Here is a 24381-nt window from a genome sequence, read left to right as displayed (position 1 = left end):
TCCCTCTGCCTTGAGGGCATGCCCTCCATACAAGTCACAAAATCCTATCATGTGATTGGTATGTAGAATAGAGATGTAGCCCTTTAGATCTTTGATCTAAAGTCTACCTGCATTCATCTTAAATGAAAATGAAAATTCCTGAAGTTTAATATTCTTTCCAAAAAGAAATTTTAACTATTTTTGAGACCTTACTGTATGAAAATTGAGTTTGTTATTTACTTACTTATGTACTTACTGAGCTCTTTATATCATGTCTCTAATTGTTTTTACTCAGGACTAAAATACTCTTTTTTTAACTTTGTTACTATAGGTCTCTCTTCTGTGTTAATAATTTTTAAAAAAAATTTTTTTAATGTTTTATTTATTTTTGATACAGAGAGAGTCGGAGCATGAGAGGGGGAGGGGCAGAGAGAGAAGGAGACACAGAACCAGAAGCAGGCTCCAGGCTCTGAGCTAGCTGTCAGCACAGAGCCCGATGTGGGGCTCGAACCCACGAACGTGAGATCTGACCTGAGCCGAAGCCGGAGGCTTTGTTTTTGACTTTTACAAAATTAAAACTGAAGAGAAAAGCTAAAAGACACCTTAAAATAATGTACGTTTCTTTATCACACAATTAATCAATATGTTCCTTCTCAAATTCCATAGTCCATCGACCCAAGGTCTGTATACATTTTTGGTAGGATAGAGTAGGATGTAATATTTTCTTTCCTAAATGAAGTGTCAGGTCATCAGTCTTGTAAAACTACTTTGGATTTACTATTCATTTTACACATATGTACACATACTTATAAGTGTATTATAGTTCTATTTTCATTATCTGTTTGCTATAAAACCATAATCTAATCTTGAAGCATAACAATATGTTCATTAAATAAAAGTGTTAGCCTTCAAATGAAAATACTGGTTAAAACCTAGAATTATTTCCTGAAATACAAAGGGATAAAAAACTTCATTTCTGAAGAAGAAAAATATCTTTCTGCTAAAGTCAGAACTGTGACAAGCATAGCAAAATAACTATTTCTTGCATTTAACTGTGTTCCCTAACAAAAACTAAGAGCCCTAAATAAAATTAAGAAAACAGAAAAGTAAAACCTGATGTCTGGGCTTATATATAGCATACAATCAAAATTCACTTTGGAAAGAGGTTATTAAGATAATCATTGCAGCTGGTGGCATTAAAATGAGATAGGTTTATGACTAGTTAATACTTTTTAGTAAATGAGCAAACCTAAATTTAAAAATCTATTCTCTCATAACTTGAGACTAATAAATTTAGTGACGAGGTTTAGCATTTACATTAAATACTATCCCTTTAAATTTCATTTTCCTTACCAACACCATGGAACAGAAATATATTTGTGAATATGTTTGTTTCATTCCCCTAATTATGGCTGTGGAAACTGTACAGTATGATCTGTACTCACAACTAAATAAAAATTAAGGTACCTGGTTTGTTGTGGAAAAGCAGTTTTCAGCCTGTCTATAATCCTCTCCCATTTCATCATGGGGGGATCACTTCCCAGACCTGCACTGGGAGGAGGCACAGACTCTCCCATAGGCGCCGGTACAGTCCAGGCTATACCAGTCATCTGTAAGGAGCACAGAGTTATAACCCATCAGCTTCAGTTATTAGGATGTAACATTCCATGACAACATGGTATTTCCATACCTCTGAAAATGGGTAGAATGAAGAAGAAGAATACTGACCTACACATTCCCTTTTTAGAGGGTTTTTTTTTATATTTAACTAGCACAATAATACTTATTGTTTTTAATTACCCTTATTTTAAAAAGGGGACATGTGAGTCTCAGTAACAGTAGAAATTACAGAAACACGGAGTGTTTACTGCTATATTTTAGAATAGTAAAAGATTAGAAACAACTAGTGTGTTAAGAGAGGAATGAGTATATTATGGGATATTTAATCAGGTCCTTAGAAAAATATCTATATATCTGAGTATAAGACATGCCCATGAAAGGTTTTTGCTTGGCTTTATTTTTTTGGGGGGGGGGGAGGGACACGCACATGCATGGTGAGCAGGAGAGAGGAAGAGGAAGAGTGAGAGAATCCTAAGTAGGGTCCATGCCCAGTGCAGAGCCTGATGCAGGACTCTATCTCACAATTGTGAGATGATGACCTGAGCCAAAATCAAGAGTTGGACACTCAACCAACTAAGCTACACAAGTGCCCCATATGTTTTATTTATTTTTTAATTCTGTGGTACAATATTTATGGTAGGGCTCATTTTTATATTAAATTAAAAAAATACATATGCACAGAAAAGGTGTCAAGTTATAAATAATCTGTAAACACTGATTATTTCTTAGGACTTATTTGCATAATAATTTTGCTTTCTATTTTGTATATTTCTATGTTATTTACATTTTTTGATTTTTCTAATTATAAAAGTAGTTTATACTATAGCTGAATTTTCAAATTATGTCTAGTATGTCTTCCCCATGTCTCATAAATGTTACCAAAGTGGTGTGCAAGTTATAGTGACAGCTCTGAGACATGAAACCATCAGTTTTGTCATATTTAATGACAGTTTAAGATTCTAATATCAGGAAGTGAACAAACTTATCTGATTACTATAATTATAAACATGACAACTTCTCCTAAGACTTTACAGGTTATTTTCAAATATAAGATTACTCATGGAAGATTAGCAATTACTAACAGCCACTGAAGTAACTTATATAAAGCCTACTTAGAGAAGAAAAGTGCCCAGAAACCTGGGTTTGCCTTAATATCAAGCTTTTCCCCAGGAATCAGAAAATAATCTTATTAGGTTGAAGTACTTTAAAGTTTTCAACAACGGTGATGTGTGTGTGTGTGTGTGTGTGTATACACACAAAACTATCTTTAATATAATGGTGGGGGAGCAATCCACATGAACAACACTGTGATATCATGGGAACAAAGAGATGTGGTACTCAGTTAACATGTTAAGGCCTATGTACATATTCATTTGCAGAGTCAGCCTCTACAAAAATAAGAGTCCATCTGACTGTATTTCAAAGATACACTATTTATAGGTAAAAAAAAAAAACTAACAAGAATGTGCTTATGGAAAAGTCAAAATTAGAGGATTTTCCTTAATTATATTTAACATCAATCTTCTGGGAGAAGATTTTATTTTCAATTAGAAGACATTTACCTTTGCCAAGATTACAGGTAATAACCCTGGTCATTTAAATTTTCTCTATTGCCTCTTCAGGTTTGGATAAGGCTTTTTTGGCTAGTTGTAGCTAGGATGATTCATCACCTTACAGTATAATTTATTCTAAGGTGATGCTATTTATATTGTGTTTGTGTGCTACTATACATATGTGTGTGTATGTTTGTGTAAATAAAGTTTTTATTTAGCTTTGTGGCATAACTTTGTTGTGACTTGGCTTCTTTGATTTCTAATCTACCCATCAAATATGCTAAATATAAATTATCTACTAAAAATGTTAATCTACCCTATATTGTTGCCTATTACAGAAGCAAAACTATAAAATGCTGTAAGGACTGTCTACTATAAAGAAGTATTTATCTTTGTATCCAAAAGCTAAACTAATATCAGCTAACAAATAATATATGCAATCCTCTTAGCACATTACTTCAAAAGGAACTATTCATTCACCCATCATTCGGTTATCCTCCCCTCCACTACCACCACCACCATCACTACTTATCAAATAAACAGAACACATTCATCCAGGAAGTCTACTGTGGTGATAAAAAACTATTTCACCAAAAAGGGATCTGTACCAGTGGGGCTCTAGGTTGGCCAGGCGCAGAGATGGCTCCAGGGCAAACGGCAGGCATCTGAGGAACACTGAGTATGGGTCTGAAGAAAGATTCTTTCACAAGGGGTCTTCCTAAGAATTGCTGCATCTAAAATAGAAAAGGTTAAAAAAACAGAAAAAACCCCATACATTTATATATTTACATAGGCAATGATCTAAATTCATAGAGAAATGTTTGGGGGAAACAACAATTTGAAATCCAGATACAAAGCACTAGCATTAGAATTGGTGTTGTCCTAACAGTTAAACGTATGAATATTTGGAAAAGCAAAGGGTAGTGAATATACAAAAGGAAAGAAGAGATGTGGGTTCTAGTCATTCTTTCTTTCTACCTGGCTGGGTAACTGTGGATGCTGAGTTACTAATCTATAAAGCAGAAGGCTATTAGGTTAAGTGATTTTTAAAGTTCCCTCCCAACTATAATACATATAATACATATAAAATATAGGATTATGCAGAGACTTCTCAATAAGTACTGTCCACATTGTTAAACAATACTGATACTAACAGATTCTACTAAAAAACCAAAGTTGCCTATAGAAAATTTGGCTTTCCTGAGTTATATATTGGAGGGAACCTGTATTACCTGACAGATTTTGACTTTATGTTTAGCTCCAATGAGAGTAGAAAGCTGAAGTGGAGTGGACCTGTGGCATAAATCCCCTTACAATGACTTGTAGACATGCTTACAGGTGTTACTGCACCTTCCAGGGGGTTGTGGAAAGCTAGCCCTTCTTAGCATCTAGCAATGGGATGGATACCTTACTGATGAGACTACAGAAGAGAACAGATTAAGTTTCTACCATGTGCCAAGTTTAGCCCTGGTATAGACAGAAATTCAACTATTTTTTGAATCAAAAAAAAAATAAACATCAACATAGCTTTTAAGTAATGATCCTAAAACCAATAGGTGACAGGTTAATTGGGAACATTAAAATGAATACGAGATTGACACTGGATTCTTATTTAATAGCACTAAAGGAAAGGGGCACCTGGGTGGCTCAGTTGGTTGTCTGACTTCGGCTTAGGTCATGATCTTGTAGTTTGTGGATTCAAACCCCACATCGGGCTCCATGCTGACAGCTCAGAGCCTGGAGCCTGCTTTGGGTTCTGTGTCTCCCCTCTCTCTGCCCCTCCTATGCTCATGCTCTGTCTCTCAATAATAAATAAAACATTAGGGCACCTGAGTGGTTCAGTTGGTTGAGCATCCAACTTTGGCTCAGGTCATGATCTCATGGTTCATGAGTTCAGGCCCCGTGTCGGGATCTGTGCTGGCAGCTCAAAGCCTGGAGCCTGCTTTGAAATCTGTGTCTTCCTCTTTCTTTGCCCCTCCCCTGCTTGCATTCTCTCTCTTAAAAATAAACATTAAAAAATACATTAAAAAACTAAAACGTTAAGTTTTTTTAATAGTACTAAAGGAAAGACATTGTATATATCATTGTCTCTAAAGTACCCTTGCTAAAAATATTGAACCTGGTTCTAAGTAACCCTCTAAATCTAACCAACAATTTATAGGAAATCGAACATGTACAATGACATCACAAAGATGCAATCAATTAAATCAATGTGGCAAATTGGACATTTTTTAACAAAGCAATGACATGAATGAAGGAGAGGGGATCAGGTAACTGTTAGAGATTTAAATAATGATGAGCCAAATGCAAAGTTTAAACTTCATTTAGATTGTTTTTAAAAAGAATAATTATAATCAAATTAGAAATATTTCAAACTAGGTAAGAAAAAGACATTTTTAAGGCTATTGGGAAATATAAATTTTAAGTGAATTTTAGATATTAAAAAATTTAATTTTCTTAGGTTAAAAAATGGTGTTATCATTATATCCAATAATATCCTCATCTTTTAGGATGAAGTATACATGGATGAGATTATATGATATGTACTTTAAAATATTCCAGTAGGAAGAAGAGGATGACATGAAATAATATTAACAAAATGTTTGCTCTCTTAGTTCCCAGAGGTTCATTATACTATTCTATTTTTATGTATGTTCCAATTTTTATAATGTAAAGGTATTAAAGAATGAATAGATGGTAGGTATGAGTCACTATTCCTGCTCTCTTTGCAGACAACTATTACCTAATGCTTCTTGGGAGGCTTAGATAACCAAGGCACAAAAACCAAGATATAATAAAACCTAAAAAATACTGGGTTAAATTGGGAAGAATACCCATTATTTCAGATTTCTCAGGTTAGACTATACATTTAAAGCCAATTGACTATTCTTTAGAATACTAGGATCTCAGAGATGGATTTTTTTATGTATGTATATTTTAAGTTTTTATTTAAATTCTAGTTAACATATAGTGTGACATTAGTTTCCGGAATAGAATCTAGTGATTCTATTACACTTATATACACACCCATAGGTGTATTTTAGTAATAGAGCATGTAGTAAAATTTTCTGGTTTACACATGGAAAAAACAAAGTCCAGCATAGCTGATTCTTTAAGAACACAGTTATTCACAGAGTTAGGACTTAAACCAAGATCTCTAGTATGTTTCCACTGAATAATACTACCTCAACTTATGGCAAATAGCAGTTACATTTCTAGCATTTGTGCTCTCAAACTGTTCCACTAATGTTTAGAGGTCGCTGATGCTTGCAGTTGAACACAACAGTTAGTTTTCATCAAGCACAGCAATGATGCTGGTTAGGAAGCACAAAAGATACACATGCATGTCTCAGATATTAACAGAAGGATGCACAGAGCTTGACTGCCAGTGGGTTTTGCCCTTAACTAAACCTGGGTAAGCCCCATCAGACATAAGAAAGTGATGAAGATCTAGTATGGAGTTATCACTGGTATCAGACAGCTTGTGCTGATCTTGTTTCAAGAAACAACTCTGTACTTGGCTTCGGAATCTCTGGAGCCATTTTATATTTAGAGTCATCAGAGAGTTTAACTGCAACCTATAGGCAGTAGTTTGAATATGGGCAGAAAGCATCAAGTTTCTAGAAATCTAGAAGCATATGTGTTACTCTCTGTAGAACTACAGGGACTCTTTGGATTTCTCCATCATTTACATAATATATTCCTTATCAGGGTAGTTGAGTATGATGAAGTTCCAAGCCTAGAATACTAATGTTCATAATATAGTGCTCCTATAAAAACTGAACTGTCTAAAAATATAAAAGGCAATACTGCATTCCAAAGACCATAGTGTATACAATATAATGCTTTTAGGTTTGGATTCTGCTTTTGAAACACAGTGTAACTCCACACAATTCACAAAGTTTTCAAGTTCTCTGATATACTCAACTATTTATAGAAATAACATTTTCAAAGTCCTACTACAAGCAGAAGCGCTGGCAGTAAAAGTGATTTGCCACAAAATATGTCACACCTTCTCCTTTTCATATTCTCAATGTGTTCTGATAATAAAAATGATCACCCAATGGTTCTTTCCTGAAAGTTCTTTTGGAAAGCTGTGTGAATTTATTGGGTTAAGGTACTATGTTTCCCAGAAGGATAACATAATAGTGCAGCAGAGAGATACCTGATTGAGACTCACTGATTCCCAGCAATTAGCAGGAAAGGGGCATAAATGGAAGCCATTAAAGGTACAAGACAGATAAAATTTAAGGAAAAGAATGTCCAAAGTAGAAGTAGACATTGCTAGGATAACTATACTGAGATGTTTCAGTCATCTAGGGGTAACCTGAGAACATTGGGAATTCTGCCCATCCTTCAGTTTGCTCTTATATTACAGGTGAGATTGAAAGGATGAATAAGAATACATTAGCCCTTTACATACTAAATACATCACTAAAATCCAGTGATCCACCTATGTACTGGCCTTGGCTAACTCAGTCAATTAGTTATATCAATTGGAGATAATGGAGCAGGAACGGACATAATTACAAACAATATGTACAACATGTGCCTGTTCTAATTTGCACACACATTAAACATATAGCCCTTACCATTTAATCAAGATGAAAATGGCAATTTTTCAAAATGTCATATTTCTTACCAGTATCTCAGGGTTAGGTGGTGGTGGAGGAAGTTGGATTGGAGGCAAGGTACTCAGGGCAAACCCTTGCTTCACCTTGTTAATTTGTTCATTGTACTGTGTCTAGTAGAGTAAGAGAAACAATATTTTAGAGCAAAATAAACTTCAAAGAAATAGCATATGGGAACACTTGATGCAGTTTTGAATAATAAAACACACAATAGTGATTCTCAACCAATTATGTCAGAAATAACATAAAAACAATTTTTGACATAAAGTAATTCTATAACACACTACCCCCAAATGTACTGGCAAGATGCAAAGACACATAATTCACAGATCCTGTGATAATTCTTCAGTATTTCCAAAATTTTCAGTCCTAAAATGGGAATCACTGATATAAAGTGAATAGCATCTAATGATTTAAGAAGCTGTAAGTAGTATCAGGCTGATAAATATGGGAAAACCGTATTTGTAACGAAGAGTTGAGCTACTTGCAAATGTTCACTTTAAAAACTGGAGAGGAAATTTTATGGTATACTCATCTAATATCCACATTTTGTTTATCTCACAGTTATACCTCTAGCTTTCTCTACTATCATATATACCTTTGTTTTATTGCCTTGGATTTTGCCAAAACTAGGACTCAATCCCTGAAGCTTAACTATACGCTTTTAAAAGTTTTTGGCATTGTCCCCATTTTACTTTACAGTATTATTTTGTAAACAACCCACAGAAACTGGAAAAGAAATAAAATATTAGAAACTTCACACAGAAGATCTGTGCTTGAAAGAAGATAAGGATGCAGCTCTTCTTGTGAGAGGCCAGTGAGTAAACCGAACAGAAATGCTAGGCATCACTGAAGACCGCCTAAGAGTCTGGGAGAGAAACAATCAAGACCACCAAGGGAAAAGTTGAACAAGTAGTTAATGCTCTGAGGCAGTTGTCACAATTTACTATCATTGTTTTGCTAGCAGTGTTGTGAAATCACAAAACAATGAACATTATGTATTTACCTGAAGATATAAATATAAAAATATCCTAAGGCCAAATGAAGAAATTATTAAATATTCAGAGTTACCCCTTTAGATTATGTTAAGCAGAGTCCTAATTCTATTAAACTAATAATAAATATTTTGCATCCTGGAATAATGTCATAAAATCTAAGATTGAAAATTAAGACAGGTCTGTTTGATCATCCTTTTAATTACATAAATACAGAATTACTCAGACCAAGTTATGACAATTATTTTTGACTGGAGCAGAATCACAGAATTCTAGGAAAATTTAGGCATGAAGCACAATTTTTGAGTTTATGCTTTATTGTACAAAGGACTTGCCAAGACCTGAAAAAATCCACATGTATTAGTCTATGATTCTGTCTACAACCAACTACATGGAAGTCACAATCTCAAACCTTAAAAAGGCATAAATTGTAATAACTGAAAAAAACATGGGATTCCTTAAATTTCTCCAATAATCATTGTTAATGTTAGATGTTTTATGTGTATATTCCTACAACATTCAATTTACTCTAAAGATACTTCAGCACTTACCCTGAGGAATGCAATCTTATTTCTAACATCTGTTACAATGGCATTCCAACTCTCTACAGCAGCCTTTAATTGAAGTGACTCCAGGTTGCTGATGTAGGAAAGGAGACACAAGAGAAAGTTCTTTCTTTTTATATGCCACATAGGTCTCTAAAAATTTCTATTACATTCTTTAGCATGTATGTAAATAACATAAAACAGCAAAATAGATTACCTCCATCATCAACAATTACCTCAAATGAGCACAAAGTTGTATGGAAGGGTTTGTTATTAAAAATGAAACAAAGACGGGGAATATATTTCTTTTTTCAAGAGCAAATACGTCTGCTTCCAGAACAACAAGTGTTTTTCTATCGTGGCAATATTTTTTAGGACCTATGAAACCTCTACAGAGGAATCCTTCTGGTGAAGTAAGGAGGCAGAGGAGGCTGATGCCCTAGCCGTCCAGTGCAGGAGTGTCCTCCAGGATGCTGACTCCTCTTGGAAGCAGGTTTCAGATTATCTTCACAGTGGCCCCAACATCACAGGGCCACGGGTGGCCTATGAGCTCATCTGCAAATTACTAAAAGATATCCTTGGAGGGCAAATCTGAAGGAAGTACCTCTTCTGCGAGGATGAATTAAGTCTGCATAAATTGCATGAACACAGCAGCTCTGCCAATCATATCCAGCAAATGACTTAAGTAGGAACAGCTTTGAGGTGTGTAAGGTCTGCCATCTCTAGGAGAGGTTTCATGAGGCCTTTCAAAAGGCTCTATTATAACATCCCCACCCCAGTATCACCCAGCACACCAGCTTGCAAAGAGCAGAATAAGTTATCACTGAGATTCTCATTCTTTAGAATTGAAGAATAATGATCATTAAAGTGATAATCATTTACAAATAATGATGCCTTGGTCCCAGAAATTCTAATTTAACTAATTCTTTAAGCATAAAGGTATACTCCAAAAAATTAGAAATTTAAGGTAGTCTCATGCAACCTGCCCCAAATTTGAAAAATCACTTATTATCACATAACAAGAAGTCGGCTTTAACATATGATTTCAGGTGTTAACACTGATATTTCCCTCAGTGTATTCCAAAGGTATTTAAAATCAAGCATTAGGGGTGCCTGGGTGGCTCAGTCGGTTAAGCCTCCGACTTCGGCTCAGGTCAGATCTCACGTTCGTGGGTTCGAGCCCCGCGTCAGGCTCTGTGCTGACAGCTAGCTCAGAGTCTGGAGCCTGCTTCCCGTTCTGTGTCTCCTCTCTCTACCCCTCCCCCTCTCATGCTCTGTGTCTCTCTGTGTCAAAAAATAAATAAAACATTAAAAAAAATTAAAAAAATAATAAAATCAAGCATTAGAAGAGAAATCTATCAGAAAAAAGGGTTTCCACTTAGAATCCACCCTGTTTTGTAAATATCTGGTCTTTATGCATGTTTCTGAGATTTTTTTCATCCACTTCACTTCAGAGGAAGAGAAAAATATTTCTGCAGCTATCACTGGGCTCAGTAGGTTTTTCAGTGCTTTGAGGTTAAAAAAATAAGGGTCTGTTCACTCCAAAGATTCTTACATGTAAAACACAGATTATGTTCAACCTTAAAGCCTCTTGTTAGTATCTCGGAGATAAGGACGCATTAAGGACGAGGAACATGTTACCTTGCCGCCATACGAGACACCCTGGCAAGCTGACTGAGGCATTCCTTTTCAGTCTGCTCTAGGTGGAGCAAACCAAAGTCTCTACGACACTGTAAGAAGTACACCTACAGATTTATGAGAGAAAAAGGAGTTGAAGGTGTCCTTGTAAATGAACACATTTTTTTCTCAATCATTTTAAGTAAAGGTGAAGCTATTTTCAATCTCTTCCAGCACCTGAGTCTCTTGACCATCTATAATATACTAGAAAAACTGATTAATTCTGCAACTCTAACTTTTTTACTTCAGGGTTACTGAGTTGGTAACCATTCCAGAACATTAGTTTTTCAAGCTTGAACATACCCTGGTATCATCTCAGAAACTTAAAAAAAAAATGGCACCTTGGTCCCAGAGATTCTAATTTAATTAATACCAGGTACAGCCTGAGTACTAGGATTTATAAAAGCTCTCAAGTAACTCTAATATGCAGCAAAGTTTAAGAACACTCAAAAAAAAGTGCTGCTATTTGTTTTTTTTTTTTTAATTGTGGAAGGGATAAGAAAATAATCAGACCACACAGGAGGACCATGCAGTCCAAATGGACTTTGGGAAGTCAACAGGTCCAATGTCTCCCCTATAACTGGAATTCCTTCTGCACCATTATTGTTGGATGGTTACCTGGCCTCTGTTTTTTCTCACTAATCACTCAATATTCACGAAAGTAGATTATATTCTTGTACAATATTAAGGGTTTCTAAAATTAATCATGGAATAAGAAAAACTTTCTGAGTAAAAGTAGTGAGAAACAAAGTATACAAACTTGAGTTCTTAAAGTAATCTGAGGGCTTGGCTTTTCAGTTATAGCTAGCACTTTAGTCTCTGGATATTCTTGGTTCAGGTATCACTCCTTGACTGTTACCTCCAGATTCCCAATTATTCATTTACCCATGACAGACGTAGGAAGGTATATAATCCTTTTAATGTTAGTAAACTCTCTAAAAATTTGAATCTTATTGTATATCGTTTGTATCTGTAAGTAAAAATTACATCCATAAAGATAATCACATATCTTTTGGAAGAGACGCTAGTTGTGGTGTTCTAAGTTAACTTAGAAGAAACTAAGTGACATTCTGGAGGTCTAGAAGGTAAGTTTGTTTTTGAAATTGCAGTGCATGATGTGTTTGTATTTTGGGAAAATCTATGTAGGAAGTAACAAAGAAAGGAGATATTATCTCCAGCAGCAGTAAAATGTTATTCTCAGAAATTTGGCTTAGTGACCTGGCTTCATGAGAATTTTCCCCAAATGTATGTATTTCCTACATATATTGAAGCAGACCAATTTCCTGAAGTCCTCTGGGGGGAAAACAACATAAGATCATCAACAACGAAGTAATCATGTACAAATTTCCAATGAGTCAAAAAACACAAAAGTTGGAGTTATGTTTTCTGGTTGGTCTTAAGACGACTTATTTCTGTTTATTCAAAAATAACTTTCTTTTCAATTCTTTAATATACTAGCATGCAAGCAAAACTTCCCTCCCCAATCCCCTCTCTCTCTCTTTTTTTTTTTTACCTCAGCTGTTAAAGCTCTGCTAGTTTCTGCATTCAGTTTGTTTAAGTATGTTTTAATTGTGCTTTCCAGATTATGCTTCTCCATTTCCCATTGAGATCTGAAATATATGACCATTAAAGAATTAACAACACTGCAGCACGGATATAAAGCTATTCAATGAGTAAGAAATAATTTCTTGTAAAAGTTTACCGTATATAAAAGTAAGAGAAGACATTACTTAACCCTTACTGTTATCCCTTACTATTAAGAGTATAGAAGTTTTAAAGTTGTCAATATAGGGGCTATGATTTAAAACTTCTCTCCGAGGGGTACCTGGGTGGCTCAGTTGGGTAAGCATCCAACTTTGGCTCAAGTAATAATCTTGTGGTTTGTGGTTTGAGACCCGCATTGGGCTTTGCACTGACAACTTGGAGCTCAGAGCCTATTTCTGATTCTGTGTCTGTCTCTGTCTCTCTCTTTCTCTCTCATCTCCCTGCTCTCTCGCTCTCTCAAAAATAAATAAACAGTAAAAAAAATTTTTCACAGTAAAAAAAAATAAAACTTGGCTCTGAAATAAAGTTGTCCAAGGATGAATCCGAGTTGCAAAACTTAATTAATGTGAAACCAGAGCGAGTTAATTAACTTCTCTATACCTCAGTTCCTTTACATGTGAAAATAGAGAATACTGTAGTAATTACCTAAAGACCTGTTGTGAAAATTTATTCAGATAATACACATAAAAATATTTTATGTTTAGTACACATTAAGTACTAAATAAATGTAAGCTATTATTATTTATACATTTCACATAAAGTTTCTATCACCTTTTTGTATCCCCAAATAGCAACTACACAAGTTTTTCTTATCCCTGCCATCAGTGCATTCAATTTAAATCACTGCATTAAAATATTGCACTGGTTGGCTCAGTGCTCACATTCAACACCTTAGAGTGAAAACAAATCCTACAACGTGAAAGGGAGAGAGGGAGATGATAAGGACATTATTTCTGAAGGACATTGTGGAGAAAGGCTACCTATAAGGTTTCTCTTTTTCCCATCCCATTTCAGATTCTTATACCTGAGCCCCAAACTCTAGAGCATACAAAGTAAGTTATGACTTTAAAGGAAACAAATGGAAATATAAGATTGTAATAGGGTCATTTCCAAAGGTTATCCTTATTGCTCCATTATTAGAAAGACTTGGATGCTTGCATACTTAACAAACATTAATGAGAAGCTTGATAAAACAATATACTGTATTGCTAATACCACTAAGGCTAGAGTGTTTTCTGGGAAAAAAATATTCAAGGACCTATATCAATTCAACAAAGAGAAATTATTATGCCATTGAATATTGTACAAAACTGCCTAAAAGGACAAGAGAAAAAAATAAATTGGAAAATAAATTAGACTTCACCAAAATTAAAAACTTTTGTGCTTTAAAGGACATTGTCAAGAAAATAAAAAGACAACTCACAGAATGGGAGAAAACATTTGCAAATTATGTATCTGATTGAGGACTTATATCCAGAACGTGCATAAAACTCTGAAAACTCAACAAAAGACAACCCAATTTAAAAAATGGCCTAAGGATTTGAATAGATATTTCTCCAAGTAGATACACAAATAGCCAACAGGCACATGAGAAATGTTCAACATATTTAATCATTAAGAAAATGCAAATAAAAAACAACAATGATTACTATTGCACATCCACTACAATGAGTAAAATAAAGATGGGTAATCTAACATGTATCTGTGAGGATGTGGAGAAAGAAGAACCCACATGCATTGCTGATGGGATTGTAAAATGTGTAGTCACTTGGAAAATAGTTTGGTAGTTCCTCAAAAAGTTAATCAGGGTTTACCGCATGTCTCGGCAATTCCACTCAGGTGTACACCCAAGAGAACTGAAAACCTTACCCTCATACAAAAATTCACTTACAAATGTTCATGACAGCATTATTATTAGTAGTGAAAAATGGAAACAAATGTCCATCAGCTGTAGAAAAGGTCAACAAATTTTGGTATATCCCTATAATAGAATATTATTTACCCATAAAAATGAATGAGTACTGATAACATGCTACAATATGGATGAACCTTGATAATGTTATATTAAGTTAAAGAAGTTATCATTTATCATATAATTACATTTACATGAAAGGGCCAGAGTAAGGCAAATCCATAGATACAAATAATAGATTAATGACTACCGGAAGCTAGGGAAGGGGAGGAGGAGGAGTAACTTCTAATGGATCTAGAATTTCTTTAGGGTGATAAATGTTCTGAAATCAGACAGAGGTGATGGTTGTATACCTCTGTGAACATCCTAAAAGTCAATGAATTGTATAATTTAACACAGGGAGTTTATGCTATATTTATTAGATCTCAAAAATGTTATCAAAAAATTACCCACAGGCAAAAATATGTCAATGAGAATAAAACTCAGCCAGCCAGTTACATAAATCAGTCACACCTAGCATTACTGATTAGAACAGAGATGAAGAACACATAAGCTCTAGTCCCCAGCTAGATTATAGGGGGACTGTAACTGCTCATCTAATCTCCCTCGGCAGTTTTCTAGGGCCAGAACTAGGGCAAATGTAACTCCCAATATGCTTAGGGCACTTCCAATTTATAACTGTTGTCCCGGTATAATTATTAATAATGCTCAATTTCATGCTCAAAAGTGCCCCAGTTTGGATCATAAAGTATATGGCTACCGTGGCCAGAACATGGTGAGTGGAGTATCTAAGAGTTTCAGAGATGCACATATACTCAACCAAATCAATAGCCAAGTTTGTACCTTTTCATGGAAAGTTGCTCCTTAAGATTCTTGATTTCATTATCTTTAGCATGGTTCTGACGCTGTAATCTAAGAAAAATGAAAGCCATAAATATGAGAAATTATTTGTCATTAATATAGTTAGAGCAGCTCTATCTGTAGCTAAAGACTAAATATGACCATTTTGAACCATAAATACTGGGCCCTACAACTAGGGAATGTAAATTCTGCAATTTGTCTTTTCTTTTGATGTCTGATTTACTGACTTCCCAAAGAAAATACTAAGTTCTAACCCTATCAATTAGAAGCTAAAGAGAACTTGTACCTCACTTCAAAGACTCAGAAATATGTCTTTAGCTCTTTGTACTTTAGCCACTACAAAACACAGATGGTATGTTTTAATTTTCTAGGCCTGTGATAGGATTGATAATTTTAACTTTATTACAAAGTTATTATGTCAAGTCACACAAATTCCTACAAACTATTAAAGGGTTAAAGTCTGAAAGAAATCAGATATTAAATATAGAAGTAAAGAGGCTGTGTGCAAATAAGAATTTTAATTAAAATAGTAAATTATAGTGGGGGAGTCACTGACATCACCTAATTAAGGGAAGATTGAATAAAAATATATCAGAAAATATAACCTGCAATTAGCTTAAAAATTAATATGCAAGAAGCTACTAAGAGAAGTGCAAAGTAATACTTTTTGGTTGGTATATGTTCACAAATCATTCCTGATATTTCTTCCTTGTGCTGCTGTAGTTCTCCTCACAACTAAGTTTTTACATGAACGCATTAATTTGCTACAATATGAAGACATTTACAGCAAAAGCACGTCTCTTTAAGTCTCTGATATGTTCGAACACTTGGGATAAATAAGAATTTGGGTTAATATAAATTATTAGAATGATAGCCTTAAAACAATAACTTTTTAATTATTTTTAAAATATATTTTTAATGTTTATTTACTTTTGAGATAGAAAGAGACAGAGCATGAGCGGGGGAGGGGGAGAGGAGACACAGAATCTGAAGCAGGCTCCAAGCTCTCAGCTGTCAGTACAGAGCCAGACACAGGGCTGGAACTCCTAGACCATGAGATCATGACCTGAGCTGAAGTCAGATGTCTAACCAAGTGAGCCACCCAGCTACCCTAAAACAATGACTTTAAATGCTGGTTGCATTGCTTACTATTAAATTTCAGAGATCATCCACTCACCTTTACTCCAAGCTTCTTAGAATCTATAGACTTATACTCAGTGTTCTATTGAACTGAAAATGCAATGAAAAGAAACCAGGTCTGTTTCTATACAAAAGAGATCATGTTGTCAAGTCAAGAGTAAGAAAGACGAGCTTTGTTACAATGGTATGCAGGAGTATGCAGAGAGTTGACAAAGAGGTAATAAGATTTTTTAAATTGACATCCTCCTTTCCTTTTTATGCTTCCATTTTGTCAATATTTTACCTAACTATAGTTTAGAGTGGGCAATAAAGAGTTGACAGAGCTTTGTGGGGAATTCAGAAGATTTGGATTCTTAAATAACAGAGGATGAGGTAGGCATAGTTTCTATCGTCCAGCTTGGATAGGAAACAGCTATCTATGTTCAAGCAGTCATAACTTCTTAGTCTTATTTTTCTCATGAATAACATGAAAGCAAGATTAGATGTTCTTTTCTGAAAGAACATGTTTATTATATGGGTTTTACTGACAGCCATTACTTACCATTTATTAAGTGCTTATTGTAATTTGTGCAAAAGATGTTGCTATTATATAAGTCTTCTTTGCTGATTCTGCAAGTATCATCAACAAACATTTACCAAACATTTAGTGTAGGATTGATATTGAATTAGGCCAAAGAAAAAAGACTTTTTTGCTTTCTAACAAGCATCATATTATAAAGTAAAAGAAATCAACATTTTACAATTTAAAAATACTTCTATAATTATCATATACTTTGGGAACATGTGCAAGTGAGTAAAACAAAGGCTTAGCAGCCATACGAGAACACACACTGTGCTTGCTCATGCTTCCTCTCAGCCTAAATGCCCTGTGTTTTCTCCCATCTCATTCTACGTAGTCACGGTTCAATACTGTCTTCTATGAAGTTCTTATCACAACAATCAAAAGTACTTATTTTACCCTACAAAACCCCTAGTAAGTATAGCTCCATTTGACAGTTATTTATATGTACAGTGGGCCTTGAACATAGGAGTTAGGGATGTTGACACCTATCCCTGACAAATGCAGTTGAAAATCTGTGTATATAACTTCTGACTCCCCAACAACTTTACTACTAGCTTACTGATGACCAGAAGCCTTACTGATAACAGTCAACTAATACATGTACTGCATATGTATTATATACTGTACCGCTACAATAATGTAAGAAGAAAGAAAATGTTACTAAGATCATAAAAAAGACAAAACACATTTACAGTATTGTACTATATTTATAAAAAAATCTGCATATAAGCAGACCCACATAGTTCAAAGCCATGTTCAAGCATCAACTGTACGTTAAAAAAAAAAGTTGACCTTTTTGAGATAATCATAGATTAATATACAGGTGAAAGAAATAATATAGAGATCCCATGTGCCTTTTACTCATGTTCCTCCAATGTTAATGTCTTGAAAAACGATAATACAATAACCAGGATGTGGACAGTGATCCAGTTTAGACACTGAACAGTTTTATCACAATACCTCATTTTGCTCCCATTCCCATTTTCTCCCTATAACCTTGGATTACTAATGTTTTCCATTTTTATCATTTTGTCATTTCAAAAGTTTCAAGGGGCTCCTGGGTAGCTCAGTTAGTTAAGTGTCTGACTTCAGCTCTGTTTGTGATCTCACAGCTCTTGAGTTTGAGCCCCAAGTTGGGCTCTGTCATGACAGCTCAGAGCCTGGAGCCTACTTCCGATTCTGTATTGCCTCTCTTTCTGGCCTTCCCCAACTCGTGTGATCTCTCGCTCTGTTTCAAAAAATATTAAAAAATTTTTTTGAAATTTTGAAAATCTGTCGTTTCAAGAATTATATAGGAATGTAATCAAATAGTTAAGCTTTGGGGATCCACTTTTTTCACAGCATAATTCTGTCTGGAGAGTCTGTAGTGTTACCATGGTTTTGTGTCTTTTTTCTTTGTCAGTTTTGGTAGAGGTCAATTTTATTGATATTTTCAAAGAAAGTGCTTTCTAATTCATGAATTTTCTTTATTGTTTTTGTTTGTCATTTCATTACTTCTCATATTTATTAATTTCATCTGCTTGTTTTGGAGTTTTTGCTTTCCTTTTCCTGGATTCTTGAGGAGGGAGCTTAGATTAGATTGAGACTTTTCCTTTCTTCTAATGTGTACAGTTTATGCTATAAATCTTCAGAACTGCTTTAGATGTGTCCCACAAATTTTGATATATTTTAATGTTAATTCAGTTCAACATATTTTTATTTCCCTTAAGAACTCTTTTTTGACCCATGGATTAATTAGAAGTGTTTTGTGTAGTTTCCAACAGGAGATTTTCCTGTTATCTTTCTGTTATTAATTACTAGTTTGACTCTATTTTGATCTGAGTGCGAGCTTTGCATGATTTCAATGCTCTTAAATTTTTTGAGGTTTTATGGGCCAGCATGTGTTATGGTATATTTTCCTATGGCCACTTGCAAGCATATATATTCTGCTATTATCTGATGAAGTGTCCTATAAATATTGATTAGATCCTGTTTGGTTGATTGGGTTGCAGAAGTTCTTTATCTTTGCTGATTTTCTATCTAGCTGTTCTACAAATTGCTAAGAATAGGATACTGAAATCAACAACTCTAGTACCAGGTTTTTCTTCATGTATTTTGAGGCTATGTTGTTTGACACATATACTTTTAGGTTATTGTATCTTCCTGGCAGATTGATCCTTTCATCATTATGTGATGTCCCTCTTTGTCCCCAGTAGTTTCTTTGCTCTGAAGTCCATTTTATGTTGTTAATATAGCCATTCCGGTTCTGTTTATAATGTTTATATTTTATCATCCTTTTATTCTCAATGTGTGTTGCTCAAACTGATGTTTCTTGTAAACAACATATTGTTGGATTACAGTTTTGTTTTCAAAATCACACTCTACCAGTGTCTCTTAATTGATGTATTTAGATTATTTGTATGGAAGGTAATCAGTGATGTTAGGGCTTAAGTCTGCCATTATTTTTTTTTATTTCCTGTTTCTTTTTTCTTACCTCCTTGTGGATTATTTAAACATTTTTTTAGGATTCCATCTTGACTTATTTATAGTGCATTTTAATACATATATCTCTGTAGTTTTCTTTAGTGGATGCACTAGGTATTACAATACATATACATAGTCTACTGGTATTGATATTTTCCTCCCTTTCATATAGATCTCTTTAGCCTCTATAGTTTTAAAATATAATTGTTGTATTTCCTCTACATAAACTTTACATAAGATGGTATTATAATTTTTGATTCAAGCATCAAATATGATTTAAAAAATTAAGGAGAATAGGATGGACTCTTATTATTTACCCCTCCCTTTACTCATTCAGATGTTCTTCTTTCCTTTCCGAAGTTCTGTTTCTATTATCATTTCCTTTATGATTATAGACCTTCCTTTAGCTATTCCTTAATCATAGGTTTAGTAGCAACAGATTTTTATGTTTTTCTTTGAGACTTGTCTTTATTTCTCTTCAATTCTAAAGAATATTTTTGCTGGGTACAGGATTCAAGATGTTTTTAGTTTTTTTCTCCCAGTACTTAAATAATGTACCACTTCTTTCTGGCCTCCATGGTTTCAGATGAGAGATCTGAGGTCATTTGAATTACTGTTCCCATGTGTATTTTCTCTGGTGGCTTTCAAGATTTTTGTCTTTAGTTTTTTGGAGTTTAGTTATGATGTATATTGGCATGAATTTCTTTGGATTGATAATAGTTCATGCTCACTCAGCTTCTTGAATTTGTAAATTTATATATTTCACCTCATTTCTTTTAATGCTCCCCCCCCCACTCATACACACTCTTTTCTCTCTTTTTGAGATTTTGACAAGAACTTTAATTCTTTTATTATTGTCCCACAGGTTTCTGAGACTGCCCTTTTATCTTTTCCCTAGTTTATCTCCTCTATGCTGTTCAAATTAGGTAGTGTCTTTTGTATTTCCTCATGTTCACCAGTCCATCCTCTGTCATCTTTACATTATTAATGATATATCCAGCAAGGTTTTATTTCAGTTATTATATTTTTTAGTTTTATAATTTCCTTCTTTTATTATATTTTTTTGCTAAGACTTTCTAAGTTCTCATCTGTTTAAAGAGAATTCAATTTTCTTGTTGAAGCATTGTTACAATCGTTGCTTAAAAATCTCTGTCAGATAATTCTCATATCTGAATTGTCTTGTTATCATTTGTTGACTATTTTTTCTTTTTCATGTTCTAACTGTCCTCATTCTTGGTATAATGAGGATTTTGTATTGTAGCCTAGATGTTCTGGATATTATGAGACTCTGGATTCTAGGTAATCTTGTTTTTTTTCAGCAGGAAGAGCCCCTGTTGCGTATTGTGAGAGCTGAGTGGTGTGGATGGTTAGCTTCCCACCCAGCCCTGCTAACAACATCCCACCAAAATTGGATACTGACACACTGCCTCGATGCAGATGAGTGATGTGGAAGTTCAGTACCTCCCCCTCCAGGCCATGACAGTTCCCATGAAAGTGGGGCACCAACATACTCTGCTCTTTGCCTTGGCAGGGTATAAGATTAGCTTCCTGCTGATCCTACTGACACCAGGGAAGGAGAAAGCAGATGGCTGACTCCTATTGCTTTGTTGCTACAGGGTGGAGAGCAGGGGCTCCCTGTTAAACCCCTCTGCCACCAACTGGGGAGAGGGGAGAAAACAGAGTGCCAACTAGCCCCAAGGGTGGAAACTCAGCTCTCCATGAGGAGAGTAGAAGTGAAACCTATATTGAGTAGTCCCACCTCAGATTTCCTTAAGTTTCACTGATGCTGGGTAGACGTAGAGGCTTAGACTGCTGCTGATCACACTGACACTATCCTAGCAGAGGAACTGTAACACTACCTGCTTCTGCCCCATGGGGAACGGAAGACTAGCTGCCGATACTACCCCAGCAAGGAAATCTGGTTTGTGCTCTCTGCTACCTGGTTCCAAGGGGTAGTATGGGACCACTGGTGTTTGACTGGAATGGGTTGGATAGTGCCAAAAAGATTTTCTGTTGTTATATCTTCCTTGTTCTTTTCTTGGACCTCCCCCCACCACCTCTGCCTACTGGCTGTTCCAGGTTGGTGATTTCTGCAGCACTCTGTCTAGGATATATAGGAGGAAATAAAAATTCATGCCATATCATTCTTCAAGTACCAAAGCCTCGAGACAGTCTGCATTCTTCTACCTTTTAGAGTCTTCCTATGCTTGTTTGTTGTATTGTCTTGGGTAGTTTAGTAAAAAGAATGACTGGCAAGGACTAGAGCTACTTCTTGGTAGAACTAGAAGTCCCTCTGTTGTAAGTAATTTTAAGCCCTTCACATTACTCTATATTCTCCATTAGCTTGCAATGTCTGACAAGTGTTGGTATCTTCTACCTGTACCTTACCTAATTCTCCTCACACAGTGGGCCCTTGATAAATGTTTGGTGAATGTTCAACATTGACGCTCATTGTATGAAGACATATACAAGGGTACCTGGGTCAGCTATCAGAGTTTAGGAAGGATATCTTCAGATAGTAAAGGAGAGAGAAAGCTCAACTGCATGGATGACATTACATCTTTGATCTCGGATATCATATAACATATATCTGTATTGGTCATTGCCTTCTAAGCTAAAAGACGAAGTTTTGAACACTGAAGTGTGGGTTCTTAAGTGACTATAGCCAATTTAGATTTGTCCAAGCTATCTTAGGTCCTCACCTCCTTGAACTTGAAGGATCTAACTCTAGCAGGGATAAATTACCAAGTGTTTGTAACTGATACTATGTTGTCAACACTATGGCATCTAGTTCTTCCTAAAAATTCCTTCAAGGATGGATATAATATGTGGGAGAAAATTTAAGATGTAAATCTCTGCCAAATATTATCCAATTTCATAATTAGTATTATAGACTCCTTACTGTAAGATATTCCCTAGCATTTGTCATTTCTCCCTACTAGTCATCTAGGAACTAATGGATTTCAAATTAGACTTCATGGACAACTGGTATCTGTTGCATTACTAGTTATTAAAATAATGTGTTACCAGTAATGTTATTATTTCAACTGATACTGGTTGGAAACAGTAATTAGTATAAAAGGAGTAAAGCAAGGCCGCTCATTTTCTCTTATTAAGTCAGATGTTTTAGGATTGTTAAGGGAAATGAGATTGTTGGGAGGGAGCAGTCTTCAGGAATTTGATTCATTTTCAATAAAAGCATTCAAGTGATTTCATGGTGTCTTTGAGGAATGTATTCATCATATGCTATAAGGAAATAGCAAATCACTGGTCATATTTTTACAAATTCGAATCATGACCTGAAAGTTAATTATCTTTCTCATGTAATTCTATTATAATTACACTTCTTCGGCCAATAAATGTGAAGCTTGATATACAGAGTGAGCAGTTGCTTTTCAATTTTTTTTTCAAAATTTTCAATTTTTCAATCCAGCTGGCAAGACAAATATATAGTTGGTTTTTAAGCAGGTACGGGCCTGTAGTCAGCTGTTCTTAATGTGTAGTCACAATGCCACCTAGTGGCTACGCAGGGATTACCTTTTAAAGACAGCATTCATTATGGAGCAAATTCAGAATTACCTGAGAACAGATTTGCACTTACTTGGAAACCTTATTGGTTCCAAAAGCCACTTGTTGGTTAAGAGATGCAATGATTTTGTCTTTCTTCTTAATCTGCATTTGGTTTTCTTGCCACCGAAAAGTCACTGTTTTCAACTGTCTTTTGAAATCCTGATCAATGAAAAATATTATTTCATAGTTAATTCTGTTCAAATGATCAGAAATTGAAAAAGAAAATGGGTTTCTTCAAAAAAAAAAAAAACTACCATTCACCTGGACCACTGAACTAACTCTGACTTGCTTCGGCTGTAATGGCACAAGTACTTACTTCACACTGAGAGTGCAATTTATGGAGCTGCTGTTGCCGAGCAAGCTTCTCCTTCTCGGTTTCCCCATAGTCTGTGGTCACTTTGCTGGTTGAGCCCTAATGAGCAAACAGAACACACATGCCTTATTTGCCTCTGAAAAGAGAACTTGTAAAGGAGATTTAAAGTCACCATCTAGGGGCGCCTGGGTGGCTCAGTTGGTTAAGCCTCCGGCTTCGGCTCAGGTCAGATCTCATGGTTGTGGGTTCGAGCCCCACATCAGGCTCTGTGCTGACAGCTAGCTCAGAGCCTGGAGCCTGCTTCCAGTTCTGTGTCTCCTTCTCTCTCTGCCCCTCCCCCTCTCATGCTCTGTCTCTCTCAGTATCAAAAATAAATAAAACAAAAAAAAATAAATAAAACAAATAAAGTCACCATCTAACTCCTACTCGTGCTCTATGTCTCAATACAAACATCACTTCTATGAGTGGTTCAGATCCACCCACCTGTCCCCAGTTACAGCATTCACTAAACAGTTATGTGTCTACTGCTGCTACTACTGGGTAACACTACTTGCATGCTTACCACATTTTTAAGCTTTTTCGGGGGGAGAAGTAACGTTTTTATTGTCGTGAAGACCATATGAGGCAGGCACTTATTCTTCCCATTTTAGAGATGATAAAACTAAGTGAAGCACCTCATCCAAGGTTACACACAAAGTGGAGAAGCCTGATTTCCAACTCAGGCAGTCTTAATTGCTCAAACAATTATTACTCAGTCTAGTTTAATATTCAACTTATCCACTGGATTGTAAACACTACAATCACAGGGACCGTGGCTTAGCACAGGTCTGACAAAAAGCAGGTGCTAAATGTTTTTTGAATATATGAGGGCATAAACATTTTCCAAAATGCATGTGACATTTTCTGTTTTGGAATTCTCCCAGCTACTGAATAAAAACCAAAGGCCCCATATTTAAATTTTAGTCTGACATCCAAAGCTAAAATGTATTATTTCAGTTAAAATATACATATTCTA

General features: G+C 35.2%; 1 protein-coding gene across 1 annotated transcript in view; it reads right to left on the bottom strand.

Moving 5' to 3' along the window:
- Positions 1 to 24381, bottom strand: part of DZIP3 (DAZ interacting zinc finger protein 3) — an 85961-nt gene that overhangs the window by 4417 nt on the left and 57163 nt on the right. Inside the window, exons 22-30 of the mRNA XM_029939257.1 lie at positions 23370 to 23465; positions 23085 to 23212; positions 15301 to 15369; positions 12514 to 12610; positions 10965 to 11068; positions 9330 to 9417; positions 7795 to 7896; positions 3761 to 3886; positions 1447 to 1589 (exon numbers count right to left, since the gene is read on the bottom strand). Coding sequence (XP_029795117.1) covers positions 1447 to 1589; positions 3761 to 3886; positions 7795 to 7896; positions 9330 to 9417; positions 10965 to 11068; positions 12514 to 12610; positions 15301 to 15369; positions 23085 to 23212; positions 23370 to 23465 — 953 coding nt within the window. The remainder of the gene's footprint in view (positions 1 to 1446; positions 1590 to 3760; positions 3887 to 7794; positions 7897 to 9329; positions 9418 to 10964; positions 11069 to 12513; positions 12611 to 15300; positions 15370 to 23084; positions 23213 to 23369; positions 23466 to 24381) is intronic.

This window comes from Suricata suricatta, chromosome 5 (genome assembly GCF_006229205.1).
Source record: "Suricata suricatta isolate VVHF042 chromosome 5, meerkat_22Aug2017_6uvM2_HiC, whole genome shotgun sequence".
Taxonomy (NCBI): Eukaryota; Metazoa; Chordata; class Mammalia; order Carnivora; family Herpestidae; genus Suricata; species Suricata suricatta.
The sequence above is the reverse complement of the archived record's forward strand: the minus strand, read 5'-3'. Positions and strand labels throughout refer to the sequence as shown.